The 22690-nt window shown below is 39.8% G+C and overlaps 1 protein-coding gene across 2 annotated transcripts; it reads left to right on the forward strand.

The window, feature by feature from the left end:
- LOC104719496 (aldo-keto reductase family 4 member C10-like) lies at positions 20160 to 22423 on the forward strand. 2 transcript variants are annotated; one of them, XM_010437427.2, is made up of 5 exons: positions 20160 to 20461; positions 20707 to 20838; positions 20916 to 20968; positions 21885 to 21930; positions 22033 to 22423. In XM_010437427.2, exons 1-5 carry the CDS (start codon positions 20459 to 20461, stop codon positions 22093 to 22095), a joined length of 297 nt encoding a protein of 98 aa, XP_010435729.1. In that variant the 5' UTR covers positions 20160 to 20458; the 3' UTR covers positions 22096 to 22423. The 2 variants fall into 2 exon arrangements, with proteins under 2 accessions (XP_010435729.1, XP_010435728.1); XM_010437426.2 differs by having other exon boundaries at positions 20162 to 20509.

Raw genomic sequence — 22690 nt, forward strand, 5'->3', positions numbered from 1 at the left:
TGCCATTAAACATAATCCAAATCGACCATTAAACACAAACGTAATCTCCTCATCAAACAACTTAACACTTCAACATATTAAGAGAATTCACATTCGAGCACTCAAAGAAGTACCATTCATAATCAGATTTGTCACTCTCAGAGTCCAAGAACTTTTCAACAGCGCTCCTTCTTGGCAAGAGGTCTAAACTCTTTGTGCTACTCTTTTCAACACTGTTTGCTCCTGTACAAATCAAACAGCAAAATTAACACAAAATAAAAATCACTAAACAACTCTTAATTACTAAAAACTGAATACAAAATCACAAAGATATGGTAACACTAACTAAGTATAAGAAGAGGTTCAAAATTAAGCACTAGTACTACTCGCAGTCGCGGAAACAACAACACCAGAGCCAATTTTGATAGCCCTTTTCTTCAAACCAAGCTTAACCCTTGAAGGGTTTGGATTGTTACTCCTTAATCTCTCAAACCCATGAAACTAAGGGACGAAAAATTCGAGCTTGTTTGGTGATTTTAACAAAGTATCCATCGAATTCCCCCAAAATCGAAATTAAGAAAAACCAAACTTACCATGTTACCCATAAGCAGTGAGGAACGAAAGAGACAATTATCTTCGTGATTCGAGCTTTAGGCCTTTAGCTTTAGCCCCAAGCATGATCGGAGATAGAGATGGTGATTGGAGATAGAGACGGCGAGGTCATCGTTTTTGACAAGGTCAGGTCAAACCATCGACATCGCGTTTTTCAGAAACAACAAAAACTCAGAAAAAAAAATTAACGGGCTACCCATTAATTTTTTATCAGACCCGTGAAGCCCGTGAGTTTAAATGGGCTTACCCGTTTAAAACCCGTTTATTTGATAGTGTTAATAAATGGGTACGGACCTAAATTTTTATAACGGTACCCGTTTAGGCCCGCGGTCTCTGAGCCCGTTTTAACATCACTATCTATATCCATATATTTACTGTTATATATCATATCTTTAGTAGTTAGGATACATTTGTACACTATATATTAATACGTATCAATAACACAAATTCCTCACGAAGATTACATAGACTCTTTCACCAACCACAGAAAAATAAATACCCAAAAACCGCAAAAACAAAGCTGCTCGACCAACACCACCACGAGACGACCACAACAAAGCATCCCAGATTTAGTTCACTGTCCTATGCAATCTAGGGATGACAAAACGTAGGTGTGAGAAACGAAGTTCACTCTTCTACCTCCGAAAAGTTACTGGCGGGGGTGCTTACCACCGTTCTAGTTCCGAACTAAATAACAGAGTAAAGATTGCAGTTGCGAAGTGAAAGTTATATGTTATTCTTAGTTAAAGTTTTTTCGACCCCCATTACAATCACCCTTCTATTCGTACTTATACTCCCAACTATCATTAATTTTCTTTCATTAAATCCCGCACATTTCGCGTTATTTAATACAATTGATTAGGGGAATCTTTGACCGGCTACCAAGCTCCGAAGTGACTTGTATCGCTCTTCACCTCACTCCATTCTTTTTGTTTAGCGTTTGATGGGCCAGTTCCGCTTATGACTCCGGCCCATGTTCCTGAGGAATTGGGCCATGGTCTAACTCCCGAAGTGGATGATTGCGGTACCAACAGTTGCCCCCCAAGTCTACCGATCTGATTAGTTTGGAGGACTTTTGATCTCCAATCGATCATTTCGGAAAACTAAATATCCCCCGTATCCCATGATTTGATTGTGGTAATGATGGGTTTTACTTCCCGAGAGAGCCTTGCGTATAAAGGTAGTCTTCTCCCTTCTCTTCTTCATTAATTCCTGAACTATGTCTAGCATCTCTCCTTTTTGCTCTCGTTATTTGCTTTCATGATTACTGTTCACCGGAAACACTATTATCTCTTCCCCTGATTTCCTTTGAGAGCCATGTCTCCTCCAAAATATACTCCGAACAAGACCGCCAAACCCCTTATTCTCGGAGTTTTAGGCCCCCACCCACCGTCTATTCTCACCGAGAAAGATGTGGCGGAAATTAGAGGATCGTGTGAAATCCCCTCGGATATCAAGATTCGATTCCTGGAGGCTCACAAATCCCCGGAAAATCCTCCTCCTGGTTACTGCTGCGCGTTCGAAAGCTTCTTTTCCGGTTGTGGGCTATCCTTTCCTCTTCCCGAACTCATCGTTCGAATGATGTTCGAGCTCGGGTTCGCCCTACCTCAAATGTGCCCGAATTTTGTTCAGAATGTTCTATGTCTCCAAACCTTGGCGGAGGAGCATAAGTACAGGCTATCTCTTGCTGACTTCCTCCATATCTATACTGTGAAGACTGGTCGTACTAAGGGCACCCTTTATGTGAACCCGCTCTCCGGTCTGAAGGTCTTTGATGACCTCCCCGAGAAGGATGAGAAATGGCGGAAGTCATTTTTCTTTTTCCTCGTCAACAAGCTGACCTTTGGTCACCTCATGGGTTTGCACGTGTCGAAGTGAGCCTCGAAAATTGGTAGCGCAGAACGCCTTACACGGCACTACACACCCTTTCGCTTGTTATTTATTATGTATTTTTTTAAATCTTGCCCTTTTTTTTTCTTGCAGCCCACTTCGAGCGTGGTCAGCTTGCTCCAGTCTTTGCGGAGTACTTCACTAAGTTCCGCGGTGGTCAGATCGCTGGGATTCTTTTTCGTGTGAGCGAATCAGGGAGTCCGGAGTAAGGCTCAGAAAATTCTCCTATGTTGCCTCTTTCCCACCCCGCATCGACACCTCTTCGATGGGTTACCGAGAAGAACAGGCTCTTAAGAAGGAGCTCGAGACCGCTGAGAAGGAAGCAAAGAGGCTAATGTCCACTGCCCTGGCTGAAGACAAGGCCCATATCTCGGGTAAGAGCGCTGACTCCTCGACCTAAAAACCGGCAGAAGTCCATGCTTCGACCTTGGCCCGAACTCCTGCTCCTACTTTGGAGCCTACTACTGCTCCTGTTTCGGAACCATCAGGGACCCTAGTGATTGTCATCTCAGACTCTGCTGATGACCCTAAAGGGGGCGAGGTTCCTGCTCCGGCTGCTGGTAACAACTCTTAGCGAACTGACAGTGACACACAGCAAACCGAGTTGTCTAGGAAGAGGAAGGAGTTAGATTCCTCTTCTTCTCTTCGTGAGAAAGCCCGAGCTCGAACCTCTTCTTCGGGAGATGGGCGGACCCGTTCCGAGCCTCGGGACCGAGTCACCCTCTCCGAAAAGAAGTCCGAGGAGTCCCAGCATGCCAAAGAGTCCGAAGGTTCTTCAGGTCGAATTCCCCTGAAGGAACATCGCCACTCTCCCCGTGGTAAGTAGTAATCTTGACGCCATTCCTTAATTTTTGTCTGATTGGGAGTAACCCATTATACTTGGCTCAGCTCCTCCCGCATCTCCAACTGACTTGATGAGGAGCTATGTGCGTCCCGGAGTCCGCATCCCAGCGTTCTCCGACATGTCCGAGATGAACCGCGGAAATTTCTTCCGATTTGCGGACAAAGTCGGCGAGGTTGGTAAAAAAGGGGGCTGTTTTACCTATTACATAAATCTTTGTGTCTCTTTACTAACTTTCAATTTTTGCAGATGATGATCGAGTTCAACACTACCGTGGCGTCCTACGAGGAACAGCTGTTCGCCTCTCCCTCGGTATCTAAAGTGGCTAAGCTTCAACGCAAGGTGGCCGATCTTGAAGGTCAACTAGCGGAATACATTCGGTTAGAAGCTGAGAACGCGAAAACGGTAGAGAAGGCCGAGCAGATTCGGGCTCGGATGAAGAAAGCCGAGGTAGAGGTTCTCGATCTAGGGATTGCCAACGAGGACCTCAGGGGAAAGTTGAAGAAGGCGGGCGAACTGTACTTCAAAGCTGCTGAAAACGAGAAGGTGGCCAAGAATAGGCTACATGAGGTCGAGCTTCGCAACCAGCTTATGGAGGCTGGGAACAACTGCGAGATAGAGAGGGTTGATATATGATAGTTTTCGTGGTTTTTAACCATGTTATAAGTGTATTTTGAGTCTTTTGACTTGTTTTCTAGGTTGTTTTTGAGTCTTTATAGATTTAGGTACTCATTGGCACGGATGGAACGCAAAGGAGCTAAAAAGGATGATTTGGAGCATAATCGAAGTAAGGCTGATCAACAAAGGTTGGAGTCGAGTTCAAGAGTATGCATCGACCGACGCAACCCTAAGCATCGATCGATGCAGTCCCTAAAAGCCGAATCGGAAGCTTTCTCCACAAGCTTTAGAAGATTTACAAAATTTATCCAAGTTTTCTCCCCTCTCTCTTCCCTTCAGCGTTGTGTAAAAAAAAGAGAGAAAAATCAGAAAAAGAGGAAGAATAAAAGATGAGATGATTTTGATCAGTTTAGAGAGGTAGGTAAATTACCTGTGACCTCATTATTCTATTCTTGAGTCAAATGATCACACAAAGCTTGGAAGTGAGGGGTAGGTAAATTACCAATGACTTTGGTATTCACTTACATCTTTGATAAAAAAACAATAAAAGAAAGTTAGGAGAAAACAACTCATTATCAGTGAGAAAAGGGAAAGGAAAGGAGATGTATGAAAAATGTCTTGGCCTGAAGAGAGTCCATATGCCACTGATCAATACACCAAGGTAAGAACTCACATGTACTTGCTTTAATTTATGTAATGAGATGACGATGGTGAGACTAGAGATTCCAGAGGATTGTGGGATTTGAGTAAGAAATGTTGATCCTTTTCAAATGACAAAGTATATGAAGTAAGTTCTTGAGAGTTAAGACGATGAAGAGTGTGAAGATCAGTTATATCCAGTTGAGGGAGTTCCTATGTTTTCAAACCTCTTTCACAGGTCTAAGTTTATGTTTTGCTTGAGGGCAAGCAAAGGCTAAGTCTGGGGAAGTTGATATATCATAGTTTTTGTGGTTTTTAACCATGGTCTAAGTGTCTTTTTGAGTCTTTTGATTTGTTTTCTAGGTTGTTTTTGAGTCTTTATAGGTTTAGGTACTCATTGGCACGGATGGAACACAAAGGAGCTAAAAAGGATGATTTGTAGCATAATCAAAGTAAGGCTGATCAACAAAGGTTGGAGTCGAGTTCAAGAGTATGCATCGACCGACACAACCCAAAGCATCGATCGATGCAGTCCCTAAAAGCCGAATCGGAAGTTTTCTTCACAAGCTTTAGAAGATTTACAAAATTTATCCAAGTTTCCTTTATTTGCAATTAAGTCCCAAGACGTGTTTTAGAGTATTTATAGATTTTTATGGTCATTGTTTAGACCNGGTTGGAGTCGAGTTCAAGAGTATGCATCGACCGACGCAACCCTAAGCATCGATCGATGCAGTCCCTAAAAGCCGAATCGGAAGCTTTCTCCACAAGCTTTAGAAGATTTACAAAATTTATCCAAGTTTTCTCCCCTCTCTCTTCCCTTCAGCGTTGTGTAAAAAAAAGAGAGAAAAATCAGAAAAAGAGGAAGAATAAAAGATGAGATGATTTTGATCAGTTTAGAGAGGTAGGTAAATTACCTGTGACCTCATTATTCTATTCTTGAGTCAAATGATCACACAAAGCTTGGAAGTGAGGGGTAGGTAAATTACCAATGACTTTGGTATTCACTTACATCTTTGATAAAAAAACAATAAAAGAAAGTTAGGAGAAAACAACTCATTATCAGTGAGAAAAGGGAAAGGAAAGGAGATGTATGAAAAATGTCTTGGCCTGAAGAGAGTCCATATGCCACTGATCAATACACCAAGGTAAGAACTCACATGTACTTGCTTTAATTTATGTAATGAGATGACGATGGTGAGACTAGAGATTCCAGAGGATTGTGGGATTTGAGTAAGAAATGTTGATCCTTTTCAAATGACAAAGTATATGAAGTAAGTTCTTGAGAGTTAAGACGATGAAGAGTGTGAAGATCAGTTATATCCAGTTGAGGGAGTTCCTATGTTTTCAAACCTCTTTCACAGGTCTAAGTTTATGTTTTGCTTGAGGGCAAGCAAAGGCTAAGTCTGGGGAAGTTGATATATCATAGTTTTTGTGGTTTTTAACCATGGTCTAAGTGTCTTTTTGAGTCTTTTGATTTGTTTTCTAGGTTGTTTTTGAGTCTTTATAGGTTTAGGTACTCATTGGCACGGATGGAACACAAAGGAGCTAAAAAGGATGATTTGTAGCATAATCAAAGTAAGGCTGATCAACAAAGGTTGGAGTCGAGTTCAAGAGTATGCATCGACCGACACAACCCAAAGCATCGATCGATGCAGTCCCTAAAAGCCGAATCGGAAGTTTTCTTCACAAGCTTTAGAAGATTTACAAAATTTATCCAAGTTTCCTTTATTTGCAATTAAGTCCCAAGACGTGTTTTAGAGTATTTATAGATTTTTATGGTCATTGTTTAGACCTAAGTTATTTTCTAGCAGTTTTTGAGAGAGAGATTATTGAGAGCTTTTGGGAAAGAAGAATCCGAATTCTTTGTAAAGAGATGATTTCTAAACTCCCTCTTTTACTTTTCAATATCTATTGCATGTTATTCATAATGATATCTTGTGCTTCATTGATTATGTCTGAGTAGTTTGCTTGTTAGGTTTAGGGTTTTTCACAGGGTTTTTATGATTTATTAGATCTGTGGATTTATTAGGATTCTGATTCTTCTGTGATCTTCATCTTAGGTTGTTCTTCATATTAATTCTTGATTGATCACCTAGAATTAATACTTAGGAAAATAAATTGATATGAGAGTATACTTGATTTTCCTGATTAAAACTTTTGATGAGCAAAATTATTTCTTGCAAAGAGATTTGATTTAATAATTTTGTGAACAATCTAAACTGATTTTTAAAGCTGATTTTTAACCTAGAATTTTGTAAAGAAATTTAGATTTTCTGGTTTTAAATTTAGATAATAATTGCAGTGAGAACTGAATTATTTTACCAAAACTGTTTAGAGTTCTAGATCTGATTTTAATTGATTGAATCCTAATTTGTCAATTGATTTAATATTTCATAAATTCCAGAGAATTTCCCCAGACCTAGTGTTTTTAATTCCTGAATTTACAACAGTTTTTAATTCTGTTTTTGCACTGTTTTTAAATTAATATTCTGATTTAGCATAATTAAAAGATTAATAAGTCTATTGTGTGATCTAAGTCTCTGTGAATTCGACCCCTAGAGTATTACAACTGCAAGGCTGTTAGTACGATTAGGGTATTACAATTTGAGCTTATCAACGGTGCAGAGAGAAGAAAGGCAATCTATGAGACGAAGTCTTCGACCGCTGATAGAGGACGTGAAAGTCCACTTCAAAGAGCGTGAGAGGTTAGCCCCGGCCCAGATTCGAGCTGCCGAGATTAGGGCGAATCATATGCTGGTTGAAGAAATCACAAGAGGGGAGATAGAAGACCTCGAAGCTGAGCTTGGGATTCTCCGGGCCAACGAGGAAAATGCCGACAATGAGGTCACAAAGGTAGCCGTTCGTGACTTTGATCTCTCAGCGTTTTCCGGCCATTTGGCGGATACTCCCAAAATCCTTTGCAATGAGCCTCCCCTCAGTATCACCATTGATGAATCCAGGACTAACTTCGGTCAAATGTCAAACCAGGAACTTCACGCCATCCGATCTAATACTACTTCGGAGGTGGGGATCTCCGAGATGAACCTGGTTCTTCTTGAGGTGGACGGAGCTGCTGTGACCGACCTTGCCCCTACTTTTGTCAGAGTTTTTTTGGCACGAGTTGCCCCCCTTTTTGTTATTTTTCTTTTATTTTTGCTGAAGTTGGTTCAGGGCTTTTGGTCCCGGTGACCACCACTTTTGTTATTGGTTTTTGACTTTTAATCATATAATTCCTCTTACGTTCCCTCTAATTTTTGCCGAAAACCGAAAAGAACCCAAATTTTATAAAATAATCTTAATACGAACTTCGGAAATGAAAATGAGGTCCCGAAGTTGGACTTAGATAGTGCGAAGTAAGACTTCGGCTTGAATAGATTCTTAGTGACACTGTTATCACTGAAGTTTGGAAAGAGACCTGACTTATAGGTCTGATGCAAACTTCGGAAATTAAGCTGAATCCTCGAAGCGAGAGTTGGATCGTGCGAAGTTACTTCGAATTTTTAGTGAGTTCGGGACTCCGAAGTCTAAAAATCTTTAAGTGAGGTTCTTAGTGTTTTGAACTGCACGAAGTAAGAGCTCGGTTTTTGATAAGTATTACGAAGTGATCCTTTGAAGTTAAGGAATTTACTTCGAGTTTTCTTTTTAAGTTTTTTTATAAAGGAACAGTTCATTTTGTACGAGCTATACGAGGTAAGGTATAGAGTTCGGTACAAAATTACTCGAACTAATTATAAAAACGTTTGAGATGCATAGAGTTCCAGGACCTTCGTACTGCTTTCCCGTCCAGATCTTCTAACTGGTAGACCCCATTTTGTACTTCGCGGGTGACTCTGTATGGCCCCTCCCAGTTGATCCCTAGCTTTCCTGCATTATCCTCTTTGGTATTTTCGTGGACTTTTCCGAAGTACTAGGTCGCCGACTGCTAGAGGCCTACCTTTAACCTTTGAATTATAATATCGAGCTACCGCATTCTGATAATTCTGCATCCGAACTGAAGCTCGGTCCCGACGCTCATTTATGACGTCCAGGGTACCTGCAGGAATTCCTCATTCTCCTTGGCCTGAAGTAGATTAGATGTTGTGCGGACTCCGGATACTTCGATGTCGGCTGGGACTACAGCGTCAACTCCGTAAACCAAGGAAAAGGGGGTTTTTCTAGTAGCTCGTCTGGCCAACGTCCTTTGCGAGAGTCGAGCCGTTTCTTTAATTTTGCCAATATAACTTTATTCATCGCTTCGGCTTGGCTTGCGGATAACGAGGAGTCGACTTGCTGAGTCATATTCTCCACTTCGCACATAAACAATCGAACTTCGAGGACATGAATTGCGGGCCGTTGTCGGTGACGATCTCGTGTGGAACGCCGTAGCGGTAAATTAAGTTTTTTAACACGAACTGTTCCACTTCCTCGCTCATTATTTTTGCGTATGCTGCTGCTTCCACCTATCTGGAGAAATAATCAGTAAGAGCCAGCACGTACTGAACTCCTCCCGGGCCTCGATGTAAGGAACCAATGATATCCATGGACCATCTCATGAAAGGATAAGGTGCAGACACAGATGACAAAAGCTCGGTAGGTTGATGGATTGACGGAGCATGCTTTTGACACTTTTCACAGGTTCGGGAATATTCCTCACAATCAACGACCATAGTAGGCCAAAAATACCCTTGTCTTTTTATTATGAAGGCCAAGGTACGACCTCGGGAGTGATTTCTGTTGGGGCCACTATGCTCGCATTAATGTCGCAGGCTCTTCTCTGGTGACACATGTCAGATATGGACCGGCTACACTTCGGCGTAGGTGCGCTCCATTATAAATGCAATATTGTGCATTGACAATTTTGAGTTTCCTAGCTGCCCATTTGTCTGCTGGGAGTTCCCCCTTTTCCAAGTAAGCACAGATCGGGCTCCGCCAGTCTCCTGCCCCCCCCCCAATTGTTGGTGTTTGTATTGCCCGGAGGTTGGTGCGGGAGAATAGTCTGGTCGATTGTTGGTGGACTGGATACTTCCGAAGCTTGGGTGGAATCTTGTTCGATCGCAGATGTGTCCGTAATTTCTGGAGATGGTTCGATGGGAGCCGAGTCTACCAGTGGTTGAAGGTCAGAAGTTGCCTTCTAGGCTACCTCTGCAGCGGATTTTTACTTCATTTCCTGAGTTACCACATGCAAACTTTTTAACAGTATCTCTACTGGGATAATTCTTGTAGTTGCGGGGTCCGAAATAGAAACCAACGCCACTATAATGTCTGCAGTGGAGTTTTCACGCCGTGGGATCTTAGTGATTTTGAAATCATTGAATTTATCCGCTAATTCCCGAGCTGCCGCTAAGTAGGCTTCAATGCGCCCATATTTTGTCTCATATTCTCCCAGGAACTGGTTAGTGATCAATTGTGAATCAGAAAAAGCCTGGAGTTTTCGCACACCAATTGCCACTAAGAGACGTAGTCCAGCAAGAAAAGACTTATATTCGGCTTTATTATTCGACGCACTGAATGCCAGGCGAAATGATTGCTCGATTACTTCACCAGTGGGGGAGACGAGGCGAACCCCAATTCGTGCACCTGTCCTTGAGGACACACCGTCTACGTGTAAGTTCCATGGGGCCTCGATATTTCTTTCTACCGAATTGGCAAGTGAAAGTTCTATGAGGAAGTCTGGTAGAACTTGCGCTTAAGCACAAGTTCGGGTTCGGAACTCGATGTCGTATTCACTAAGCTTGACTGACCATTTAGCTAATCTGCCGAACTGGCTCGGACTGTGTAGCACTGTCCGAAGTGGTTGTGTTGTTAGAATTACAATCGAGTGGGACTAGAAATATGGCCGTAGTTTTCCTGCCGAAGTGACAACTGCTAGAGCCAACTTCTCCATCATGGGTTACCTGGATTGTGCCCCTGTAAATGACTTACTAATGTAGAAAATTGGCTTCTGTTCCCCCCTTTCTTCGCGAACAAAAGGTCCACTTACTGCACTATCCGAGATAGCTACATATAGAAAGAGTGGTTCTCCTAATTCAGGTTTAGCCAAGACCAGAGGTTGAAATAGGTATGCTTTCAGCTGAGCGAATTCTTCGTCGCACTTCGCATCCCACGCGAAGTTTTTCCCTCCTTTTTCAATAGCTGGTAGAATGGGAGGCACTTGTTCGTTGATCGGGAGATGAAACGATTAAGAGCTGCGATCCGTCCGTTAAGACGTTGCACTTCTCGTAACGTCCTTGGAGAACTCATGGATAAGAAGACATTGATTTGCCTCGGATTTGCTTTGATCCCTCGTTTTATGACAATGTAACCTAAGAATTCTCCTGACGGGACTGCGAAAGTGCATTTTTTAGGGTTAAGCTTCATTCCGATCTGGTTTAGAAGGTTAAAACAAACTTTCAAATCCGTAAGGTGCGAGCTGGCTTCTATGGATTTCACCAGCATGTCGTCAATATAGACCTCCATGGTCTTCCCAAGCTGCTGCTCGAACATCCGATTCACAAGACGCTGGTAGGTTGCTCCGGCGTTTTTCAATCCGAATGGCATCACTTTGTAGCAGTAAGTCCCGCAGTCCGTAATGAATGCGGTCTTTTCCTGGTCTTCTGAATTCATGAGGATTTGATTGTAACCAGAGAAAGCATCCATGAAGGACATCAGTTCGTGTCCTGTCGATGTGCAGAAGTGGAAAACTGTCCTTAGGGCATGCCTTGTTCAGATCGGTAAAGTTAACGCAAACTCGTGACTTCCATTTTTCTTCTTTACCACCACCGTGTTTACGAGCCATTCTGGGTATTTTACTTTGCGGATCTGACCTGCATTCAGTAAGCGATCTACTTCTTTGTTGATGATTTCAGCTTGGTCAGGGCCAAGTTTCCTTCACTTCTGCTTTACCGGCCTGAACGTCGTTTCGTCAACGGACCACGCGAAGGTGGACATGTTCTCCTTCAAGAAGGAGATCAGCTTGGTTCGGAGCTCGCTTCCTAACCCGGATCCGATCTTGATTTCCTGGTCTGGAAACTTATCACTAATAAAAATAGACTCACTGAGATCACCTTTGAGTTGCTTCTGAACTGGTTTCTTCGTGACCTCGAGATGTGGTTGCTATTGAACCAACAGCTTGTGGTTCGTAAGGTAACAACTTCTTGCTACTCTTTGGCTCCCTAAAATTTCCCGAACTCCCTGCGAGGTTGGGAATTTTATACACTGATGGTAGGTCGAAGGCACTTCCTTCATCTAGAACATCCAAGGTGTTCCCATTATTGCGTTGTAGGCCGCAGGTCGGTCAAAGACCGTGAACTCCACCATTTTAGCGACGCCTTGGGTGGTGATATGATCATGAAACCATCCAAAACGACTCTTGAGCCTTGTTCAACATAAACAAAGTCAAAGTTAAATTCTTCCAGCCAAACTACTATTTGGGATACATTCTTACCTCACTTAGAGATTATATCGAAGTGGAATCAGTCCAATCAGAGTATGTATGAAGGAGTTATTTATGTTACAAATCAGGTGAACTCATGGCTACGCGATTTGGACCTACGAGCATTCAACGGAGGATTCCAACCAAGTCAGACAGATTCAAGCTATGAACCAAACTGTTATGGAATCTTGATCCATTCCAGAACCATGGAGAATTGGAATCACATTGAGATCAGTTCATATGTGAAATATATGGATATTTCAAATCAGCGGATCTATTTGAGTCCCAGTTTCACGTCTGAGCCAAACATTGTATTACACAGACCAGTTCAGCAACAATTTCGACACGAAATCAGTTGGAGGATTTCAATGGATCTCTTGTGTTTCCAAGAAGCCCAAGAACACAAGATTTGGCTAACAAACCACAAGTTACGCTTCATATGTCAAAGGAGGTCAATCTAGTTCTTCACATGAAGAGTTTTAGGTCCAATTGGTTTAGGTGCTTCCAGAATTATGTTTGGCAACCACGAGGTGTTTGTACTAATCCCAAGGGGAAGAAATGGTACAGCCAATGTTGTTTCTCATCAGCAAGTTGGATCAAATAGTCAAAGAGAGAGAAGAAAAAGGAAACATATAATGGGTCAATTCAAGAGTTTATGGCCAAAGTGAGCATGGGAAATTCTAATGGGGATGTTGTCTATCAAGTCCAGTCCACTTTCAGCCTAATACAAGCTCAAGAAAGCCCAAAATAATTACTTTATTTTGTGGTCTAAGAAGAGTGACGAAAATAAGAGATACATGCACCAAAAGTCACTTTGGAGGAAGGAAACATGCACCAAGAGTTTGGTCTTCATTCAACTTAGTATCTTTAATGTTTTTAGTTTCAAGAATAATCAATACTTGGCTTTGTGACCAAGTTTTCTATCCCTATATAAACACATGTAATCTCATTTGAGAAAATCATTCAATCAAGAAATCTTTTATCTTTTATTTGAGAGTGGTAAACTCCTTTGTTCCTTTTGGAACTTGTTCTTTCTCCTTGGTGGGTTACATCAAAGAGTTCTCCTTCGGGAGTTACATCAAAGAGTTTCGGTATATCAAGTGATTCTGACGCACTTGACGTTGCCATTCAGTAGCTGAGGATTGAAGAGTCGTTACAAGAGAGTCTAGGGCACAAGGATTTTCGGGATTCGTCTCACGCCTTGTCATCTGTCTCCGCGAAGCATCTATCTAAATTTCCACCGCCTTGCTTTGTTTGGTTTGTTTTAAGAGAGTTTGGGGCATAAGGATTTTCAAGTTTATCTCACGCCTTATCATCCAGCTTCGCGAGCCATCAGAGTTCTAGGATTATCAGTCTACCTACCTTAGAGCGTCGATTCCTTGGAAGGATCATATCAGGTGGAGACGGGCAAAGTGATCGTCCCTAAGGACATGAATGTTTCGCTTGTAAACGAAACTAGTGGCGAAGGAGGACCTGCTATGTGTTCTCTCCCAATACCCATCCTAGCGAGGGTCTCCAGGAAAATCAGGTCCACCGAACTTCCAGTATCGACTATGATTCAACAGACTTCGTGGTTCGCAACATCAAGTGAAATGACCAGAGCGTCATCATGCGGAGAATCCAAGTCCTTGGCCTCCTTTTCGGAAAAGGTGACTTCGGGTAGAACATCTATGGTGAGCTTTACTGGCTTTGTACCCGAGTTGGTAAGCTTCCATTGGTGATCCTTGATCGCTGTTTTTGAATTTCGGAAGAGACGCGAACCACCCATGATGACGTCTATCCTTTTCTTGGGACTTGTATCATCATCAGCTTGCTTTGGTTTCTTCGATGGCGGGACTTCATCATCGACCTCGAGTGCAGCTTGTTGATCGAGCTCGCTAATAGTCACGCTTGGCATTTCACCAGAAACAAACTTTTCTGCGAGAAGGTGCATCAATTTCTTGCAGTTTCAGGTTGAATGTCTGTTGGCTTTGTGCAGCTCGCAATAAGCGTTCTCGTCCCTAACCCACTTGTTACTTGGGATTACTCCACTCTTGGAATGTGGTGAGAATGGTGGCTTGGATGGTGAGCCCCTGGGGGAGCCTTTTTGTGGGGACTTATCCACAATGAAGGTGCCGAGCCCGGACTTTGGAGTTGATGGAGGAGTTTTCTTAGCGGGTGCTTCAAACCTAGGTTTCAAGGTAACTTTATGCTTTTGGGCCGCGGCTGCCTTCTCTTCTTCTGCTACTATCCAGTTCGATGCGCGAGGTAGAGCGTCTTGGATGGTCGTGAACTGATTCACAGTCAGCTCCTCGCGGAAGAGAGACTCGTGCCAGAGGCCGTTCTTCAGGGCGGCCAATGCAGTCGAGTCGGAAAGCCCAGGGATTTGGACTTGGATTTCCTTAAATTTAGTTATATGCGAGCGAAGTGACTCTCCGGCGCTCTGACTTAAATTCCATAGTTGGGCATCCGTTTTAGCTGTTTCCATCAGGCTCGAGTATTGCTTGATGAAAGACGATAGCAATTCCGTGAAGTTGTTGATGAAGCTGGCCGCCAAAGATGGGAACCAGAGCAGAGCAGGTCCGTAGAAAGTTTCCGCAAACAACTTACAGTAATCGGCGTCTGCTTCGTGGGGCTCGAGGTCCACACGACTAGCAGTGAGCAGAAAGCTCTTGAGGTGCGCGGCTGGGTCCCCTTTTCCTTTGTAACTAGTGAACTTTATTTTTTCGGTATCCTTGACGCGGACTCTGGCTATAAGATCAGAGAAACGGGTTCGCTTCGACTCCTCGATTACTCGAGAGATGTCTGCTACTGAAGTGGTTGCAATGTGCAGCCTAGACCACATATCTCGGATCTCGTCTTGCATCCAATGGAATTCCGGATTGGACGCATAGGCCGGGGCAAGGTTCTCTTGGAGGACACTTCCTCCCACTGGGGGAGGGGCCCCAACTGGAACTCCCGAAGATCCAGCGATTTCGAACCGAACCGTGGTATTGTTGTTTCCTACTGGAGATGGTGTCTCTTGAGGAGTCGTCTATGGTGGGAAAATGTTATCAGGAGTTGTCGCGGCCGTTACCTGCTGCGGGGTGAGCGGTGGAATAGTGCTGGTGAAGTCTAAAGCTCGCCGCCGCTGTTTCTGTTTGGAAGAAAGCAGATCGAACCGATCTGCGTAAGCTTGATGGGAAGCCGAGAGATTGGCAATCGAGCTGGTGACAGTCTCCAGGCGAGTCGAAACTTGCCTTTCCAAACTACTGAAGCGCTCGGTCAGATCGGTGGAAGCCGCTTGCTGACGGTCGGACTTTTTGTTAGATCCTGCAAAAGCTTTTGGATTGTTATGGATCTGAGGGCGGAGTCGAAACTAGCGAGAGTATAGGTAATAACCCCCCTCCTTCTAGCGCCAAATGTGAGAACCGAAGTTCACTCTTCTACCTTCTAGTTCCGAATTAAATAATAGAGTAAAGATTGCAGTTGCGAAGTGAAAGTAATATGTTATTGCTTAGTAAAAGTTTTTTGACCCCCATTACAAACACCTCTCTATTCGTACTTATACTCCCAACTATCATTAATTTTTTTTCATTAAATCCCGCACATTTCACGTTATTTAATACAATTGATTAGGGGAATCTTTAACCGTTTACCGAGCTCCGAAGTGACTTTTATTGCTCTTCACCTCGCTCCATTCTTCTCGTTTAACGTTTGATGGGCCAGTTCCGCTTATGATTCCGGCCCATGTTCCTGAGGAATTGGGCCATGGTCCAACTCCCGAAATGGATGATTGCGGTACCAACAGTAGGAAGCAACGCTGCAACTTGAGAAGAAACCACCTAAACACAGAACACCACGAATAGATACGCACATGAATTCCCATATTTTATTGCTTCATGCTATGAATATGATAACATGAAAATAAATTACTTACATTATAGTTGATGAAGCACGAAAGTTATGTTCTTATTTCACGTACGTTAATTCCTTAATTGTTTTGTGACCGCTCATACTACATCCTAGGTAGTTTATATAATATTTTTACTCTGTTTTAAGTTATTTTTAAAAAGTTTAGTAATCGTGATTTTTTTTCTATGCAAAGTACAATGAGCAAGCTGTTTTTGGAGAAGTGAAAATTTTCACTTTTGATTCATGTTTGCACTGATCATGTGACATTAATTCATGATAATCCCATCTCCAAACTCGTTAAAACCAATCTCCTTTAAATAATTACACGGTAAAGATAATTTGTGTGTGTTTTATTTAGTGCTTAAAGATATCTTTCGTTAACTACAACGCCATAGCCACAATTTTTTTTTTGGGTCCAAACTGTAATTTCTTAAAGATCTCCTTTTTACTTTACTTTGTCTTTCTGCCATGCATGTTCAGTGACAAGGCGTCGTATGAAAATCCAGTAAGTCACCACTGATCCTAATTTAGTGCCATTACATTCTTCGATTCGGTAAGTTGCAAATTTGCTATTTATTATTAACAAATTACAATGTTTTCAAATAAGAATTATATCAAATTAATAACATATTCAACGTTTCAAGAAAATTATACTAATCAAAGAAGAAAATACATTCGAAGGTAAATATGGTGTCACGACTCACGATAGAAAAAAACAGCTAAATGAAAGCTGTCGATCTTCACAATCACAATATCACATGCCACACCCCAAAAGAGAAATATTAAAACTAGCTAGAAATATCAACGTATGAAATTTCAACTGAAATATGGTTTGTATATCAGTATATGGCGTGTTTTCAAATGTGATTTTTGAGTATACTGTATTATCGGAAGTTAAAGAAAACGTGTAGTAAGTGTATATGTCTACGCCAATTACATTAGCAGAATAAGGTTTTTGAAAATACACGCGGGCTGGCAGATCGGCCCGCGGTCTTCAAATATTAAATAAAAAAAATATTTAATATAGATACATAACTATTTTTATATAATTTTAAATATATATCTTTTAAAAGTATGTGATAATACAAATAATTTAATGTAAAAAATTAAAACATCTATAAAAAATTAATACAAACATTGATTTTACTTAAAATTATTTTTTAAAATTATTATTTATTATTTTTACTTTATTTTTATATATTTTTATTTATTTTATTTTATTTTTTAATATATTATTTAGGCTTGCGGGCTAGCTTCTTAACCCGCTGGGCTTAGCGGGATAGGCTTGGACATAACTTTTATGTCCGCGAGCTTAGCAGGCCAGCCCGTTGCGGTCTAAAAATAGAATTTGCCCGCTGCGAACGGCCATGGACGCGGGCTGACCCGTTTGACATCTCTAGTTTTAATGGATGAACAAAGAAGAAATACATATAAATTTAGTAGGAAATGTAGTAAGTAAGACTCTCCTAATTGAAAAAGTTGTGGTCATAATCAAAGAGCCAAGCTATTGCGGAGGAAGATGCTTCCTCTTCTAAATAAAGGAGTAAAGCTCGATCGGATGACAAAGTAAAGAAGACCTAGTAGTAGCAATGTCACATTTTTGTCGTTTATTTCAACCTTAATCCTAGTAACTTTTATGGAATAATCAATTTATACATATGTCGTGCTGGAATAATGAGTGGTTAGTCATGTCATTTATCTTTCCTTTCGAAATTTTTAGGATTCTCATATATAATCAATCAATTGATAATTATCTTTCTATTAAATATTAAATTTTACACTAGTCAAAATCTAAAATTGATAACTTGACACATGTTATTTTGTTAATGCTTAACTTTCAAAACCCAACTTTATATAATAAGATACTAATCATGGGAAAAAAAATTCATAATTAAACAGGTGAAATTTCTTCATGGTTTTGACTTCTTCAAATGAACTTTTAAAGTATTAGAAAAAGAGTGTGACATTTCAATTTAGATGTGTAAAACTTAATATTTATCTCTTTCTCTCTCTATATATATACTAGAACAGAAGATTAAGTTTTTAATGCATTTAAATGATGCACTATTTTTTACTACACATGTACAATACACAAAAATTATTAAAACTTTTGAAAAATATAAAGTTGAAAAAATAAACAAAATCAAAGAATAACATAAGCAAATGATAAGCAAAACATAAGCATAAATTAAAAAATAAACAAAATGAATAGAGCATAAATCAGTTGTGTGGTTAACGAGGAAGAATAGATTTTTTACCACTAAAATTTTCGTTAAAATAATTATTTATTGGGTATGAATGAAGAATGAGTTTTTTTTACTACAATAACGTGTATATTGAAACAATAACGATATGGATGAATTCTACTATAACCTTGTCAACTCCGATGAAAGTGGAAATCAGTTGTGTGGTTAAAGAGGAAGAATAGATTTTTTTACCAGTAAAATCTTCGTTAAAATAATTATTTATTGGGTATGGATGAAGAATGAGTTTTTTTTACTACAATAACGTGTATATTAATACAATAATTATATGGATGAATTCTACTATAACCTTGTCAACTCCGATAAAAGTGGAACAAAGTACTTGGATATACATTAAGAATCAGGTTTATCAAGAATTGTAACAAATTTATCAGGAATTGTAACAGATTTATCAGGAATTGTAACAAATAGAGTCTTTGATATATTACCATTTTTTACTTGGATCTTTGATTATGACCACAACTTTTTCAATTAGGATACCCTTACTTACTACGTTTCCTACTAAATTTGTATGTATTTCCTCTTTTTTTTCATCCATTAGATCCAACCACTCAATTTTTCAAAATCTTTATCCTGCAAATGTAATGTGCGTAGACATATATATATATATATATGTCTTTTGGGGTGTGGCTTAGCTGTTTTGTTTTCTTTACACCATATTTACTTTGTAATGTATTTCACTGCTATAATTTTCTTTTGGGGTGTGGCTTAGCTGTTTTGTTTTCTTTACACCATATTTACTTTGTAATGTATTTCACTGCTATAATTTTCTTGAAACGTAACGTTGAATATGTTATTTTATTTGGTATTATAATTCGAAAAGCAAAAATAATGGATACCTAAATTTTTTGGGATTAATCAAAACCAATATAACGAATATTTTGTCTAGCTAGTTGTAAATCAGTCAACCCTAAAAAAAAAAATGCTTCTTACAACAATAAATTTTCTTTTTAATTAGTTTTCCAAATGGTTTTCCATAGTTATTTATTCATTCGTAATAATTACGTTGGACTAAACTCAAGAGGAATTCAATGTTCTCTTCAATTATTTGGACGCTGGTTTTCGACTTTCAAAAATTGTACTAGTCCACAAGAAACACAAACGAAAAATCCACAAGCCAGGCCTGATCCTCCTGACTTTATATCTCGAGACTACTCACTTGAAAGAACACTTGTTCCTAACCACCACTGGTTTATCCCTTTCCCATTTTTAGCATGCGTACTATACACAGATGATTCTAAATGACAAAAATTTTAACAAAATGAAATGTCGACGGTAGTCCCATCCCATCATCTGTTGCTATTATAGTACATGGTTCGTTTAATCTTGATTTTCCAAACTAAATTGTTACTAGCTAATGGGTGGTAGAAACAACTTGATGTAAGCTGCGACATATCTAATTTAGTTGTCAAACTAACAACCATCTATTTGGTGATGAGTGTAATGTTGTAGCAAAATTAGTCTTTTCTCAGCTAGACGTCAATAACACACATTACACGATGGCCTTCAAAATGTTGTATATATGCATTAACCTCTACGATTCAGTGACTAGAGTCACTAGACCAAACCAAATAACAAGTGTTTATCGATCAATATACAAATCCAATCAAGTGTCTCGGACATATTACACAAGGTTTACAGTTCACGCACAATACATTGGTTACACTCAAAGTCGATATATGTGATCCCTACTTCTTTATAAAGTCTTAGGGAATTTTTTTTTTTTTTTTATCTTCTACTCTACATACATGATATAGTACTAGCACCATCTCGATCAAAATATTACGTAAAAAAGATCATCTTCAGCATTAGCTCTAAGCTAACATGATAGACCTCGAAAAAGTACACTCTTCATTGGCATGTGTAGTTCTTTCTCAGCAGTGTTTAACTATGCTGCAAACATTTTGCATCATGCATGCAACCCCTTGTCTCATGCTAGCTAGTTGTATCAAAGACAAAGTTTTTTACGAATCATTCGACAACCATCTTACCTATAAAACATTTCTAATAGAAGGAATATGTTAAGAGCACTCTAGTAATTCAATTTTTCATCTCCTTACATTTTGTTTTCCTTATATAGTTAAACTGGTCTCTGCGAAGTTAAAATAAGACACTGAGAGATCCTCTAGTGTCATAATTCTATTGCTGGTGTTTGGTTTTTTTTTGTTTTGTTTTTTTTTTTGTTTTTCTGCATTTGGTTCTCTATCTGTTTACAAACGAGAGAAGAGATAGGGAGAAAAATCGATTTTTCATAAGTTGATTCACAACCCATCGATTTCCAGTTAAAAATGATCTCTTAAAATTCTGGGTATTAATCTATTGATTTCGGAGGAGAAGACGACGAAGAGAACAATGGTAAGAGGGATCGTGGGGCATATGAGCAAGGAGAGAAGGAGGGATAAGGTTAGAGAAGGATCGAGAGATTAAGAGATCGACCGTGAGAGGAGTAGCAATAGGAGTGATAGGGAAAAAACCCGAGACCGAGAGAGAAGAGATAGGGAGAAGGATAGAGACTCTTTTGCTTGCGTTTAGTTTAGTTTAGTTTAGTTTTTTTTTTTTTTGTTTTTAGCTCAGTCTCAGACTCTCAGTGTTGATTTCAGGTGATACATCTCTCGTATCTCAGATCATGGCGGACGAAATCAGATACTGGAGCGAAGATTCCATCAGTCGGTCTCGGAACGTGGCAGGCCGATCCTGGTCTCATCGGAAACGCTGTCGAAGCTGCTGTAAAGGTTCGTCTTGTGATTTTCTAATTTGTGATTAATGATTGTATTAGCTAAATCACTAAAGAGTCTTCTTCTTGATGCAGATCGGTTATCGCCAAATTGATTGTGCTTTAATCTCTATGGCAACGAAAAAGAGGTAATCCAAACAAACTCATCTTATATATTATTTAGATTATGGTTCTGTTTCTTGTATAAGTTTTGAAAGTCATAGGTGATGTGAGATGTATAGGTTTATGAAAAAGTTTTTGTCTTTTGTTCGATTTGATACTTTGTGTGAGGAAAGCTTTGAATTTTTTGTTCTTATGGGACTTGGAGCAAAATAAAAGTTGTGTAGTTTCTTATGCGTTGTGTATCTCAATGGGTTTGCTTAACACTGCTCATCTTTAGTTTGCCTCATTTGGGAATTCCCGGTTCCTGCTGTAGATTGGGTTAGTCCAGAAGAAATTGTTTGATGATGGAGTTGTTAAGGGTGAGGAATTGTTGTTTTGAGAGTCCACTTGATTTTACTAGATTTCTAATTATCACAAAAAACTGAACTGTTGGTTTTGTATTGTTGATTACTCTTTGCTTTGTAATCCTATTTGGTTGTACAAGCTCTTACTAGATCAGCTCAAGGTTGTAGAAGACATGTATTAGACTTATATGATATGATAATGCTAATGATAATTTTAAGAGGGAAGGATGATGGGCTCTTAAGATAGACATGTACATGTGTTTTCACCATTCTCAGCTAGGTTCTTTTCGATTGGTTTGTGAGAATTGCTATAGAATCGGAATCAAATTGTGTAATGTTTCTGGGAATCGCTTTGACATAGCTAATCAATGAAACAAGGGTAAGCTTAGATTCCTTGAGATTTTTGGATTTGCTAAGAAAACAGGGGAGAACAGAACACCACTTTATCTGAACTGGTCTTTGATTTCTATGAATATGTTATCAAAGTGGGGCTCTTGTTTCTTTAGTGGACCTGTCTTTTAGTCTGTGTTACATCCATTTGGGTGGAAAAGGAGAAATTAGCATCATATATGCTCATGTCTGGAGTTGCTGCTTCTAGGCTTGGCTTGTGGATGTTCGATCTTGCGGTAATCCAACAAATGCAGGTACGAATTCAAAACTGAGAAATGGTTTTGCTCTGTTTAACTATTGCTTCAAAATCTTTGGTCTTTGATGAGTATGTGATGCTTCTGGGAACATTGGTTTAGGATCTTGTCCCGGAACCAGACCGTTGTGTGGTTGGAGGTGTACAACCCTGGCGAAGGCATTGATGTTGGTGACTTCAAAGGCTTACAAGGCCAAAACGATGCACAAGGATCACCTGATTCACCTACAAGTTGCAGTGTTCCCTCTACTAGTGCCAGCCCTGGCGAAGGCATTGCCGACACTCCCACTACTAGTCCACAGTCAGAGGTAAGCCTGACTGATGAGTTCTTTTTTTCCCTTAAGAGTTAACTATACTACAAGTTGTTGTTTGCATTTTCTGCTTTCTCAGCCGGAATGTTGTTGCTATGGATGTTCTTATTTGATCTTCTTTTAAAGTAATAATTTTTTTTTTACTATATGTATTCTACTATACTTACAGTTTCTAGTTTTATTTTCCTAACATTGCATACATTATATAACCAACATTTATAACATTATAAAATATACTTAAAACACATTTTGTAACAAAAATAATAAGACACTTAGGGATGACTAATGGGGGGAGAAAAAATAAAAACAAGGGTGTAAGGATTTAAACTTAAATTAGTATTATTTTTAAGGAAAAAAGATACTCAGCTACACGAAGTATTGTTCAATACATGGTCACACATCCCAACTTTAAAAATGTATTGCCAACTACACGAAGTATATGTATTGCAT

Source organism: Camelina sativa, chromosome 10 (genome assembly GCF_000633955.1).
Source record: "Camelina sativa cultivar DH55 chromosome 10, Cs, whole genome shotgun sequence".
Taxonomy (NCBI): Eukaryota; Viridiplantae; Streptophyta; class Magnoliopsida; order Brassicales; family Brassicaceae; genus Camelina; species Camelina sativa.

Coding starts and splice junctions, on each gene's coding strand:
- LOC104719496 (XM_010437426.2), top strand. CDS start 20,459: ATGGTAAGAGGGATCGTGGGGCATATGAGCAAGGAGAGAAGGAGGGAT. Junction 20,510..20,706: donor AGGAGAGAAGGAGGGATAAG/GTTAGAGAAGGA, acceptor TGTTGATTTCAG/GTGATACATCTCTCGTATCT. Junction 21,931..22,032: donor CGGTAATCCAACAAATGCAG/GTACGAATTCAA, acceptor ACATTGGTTTAG/GATCTTGTCCCGGAACCAGA.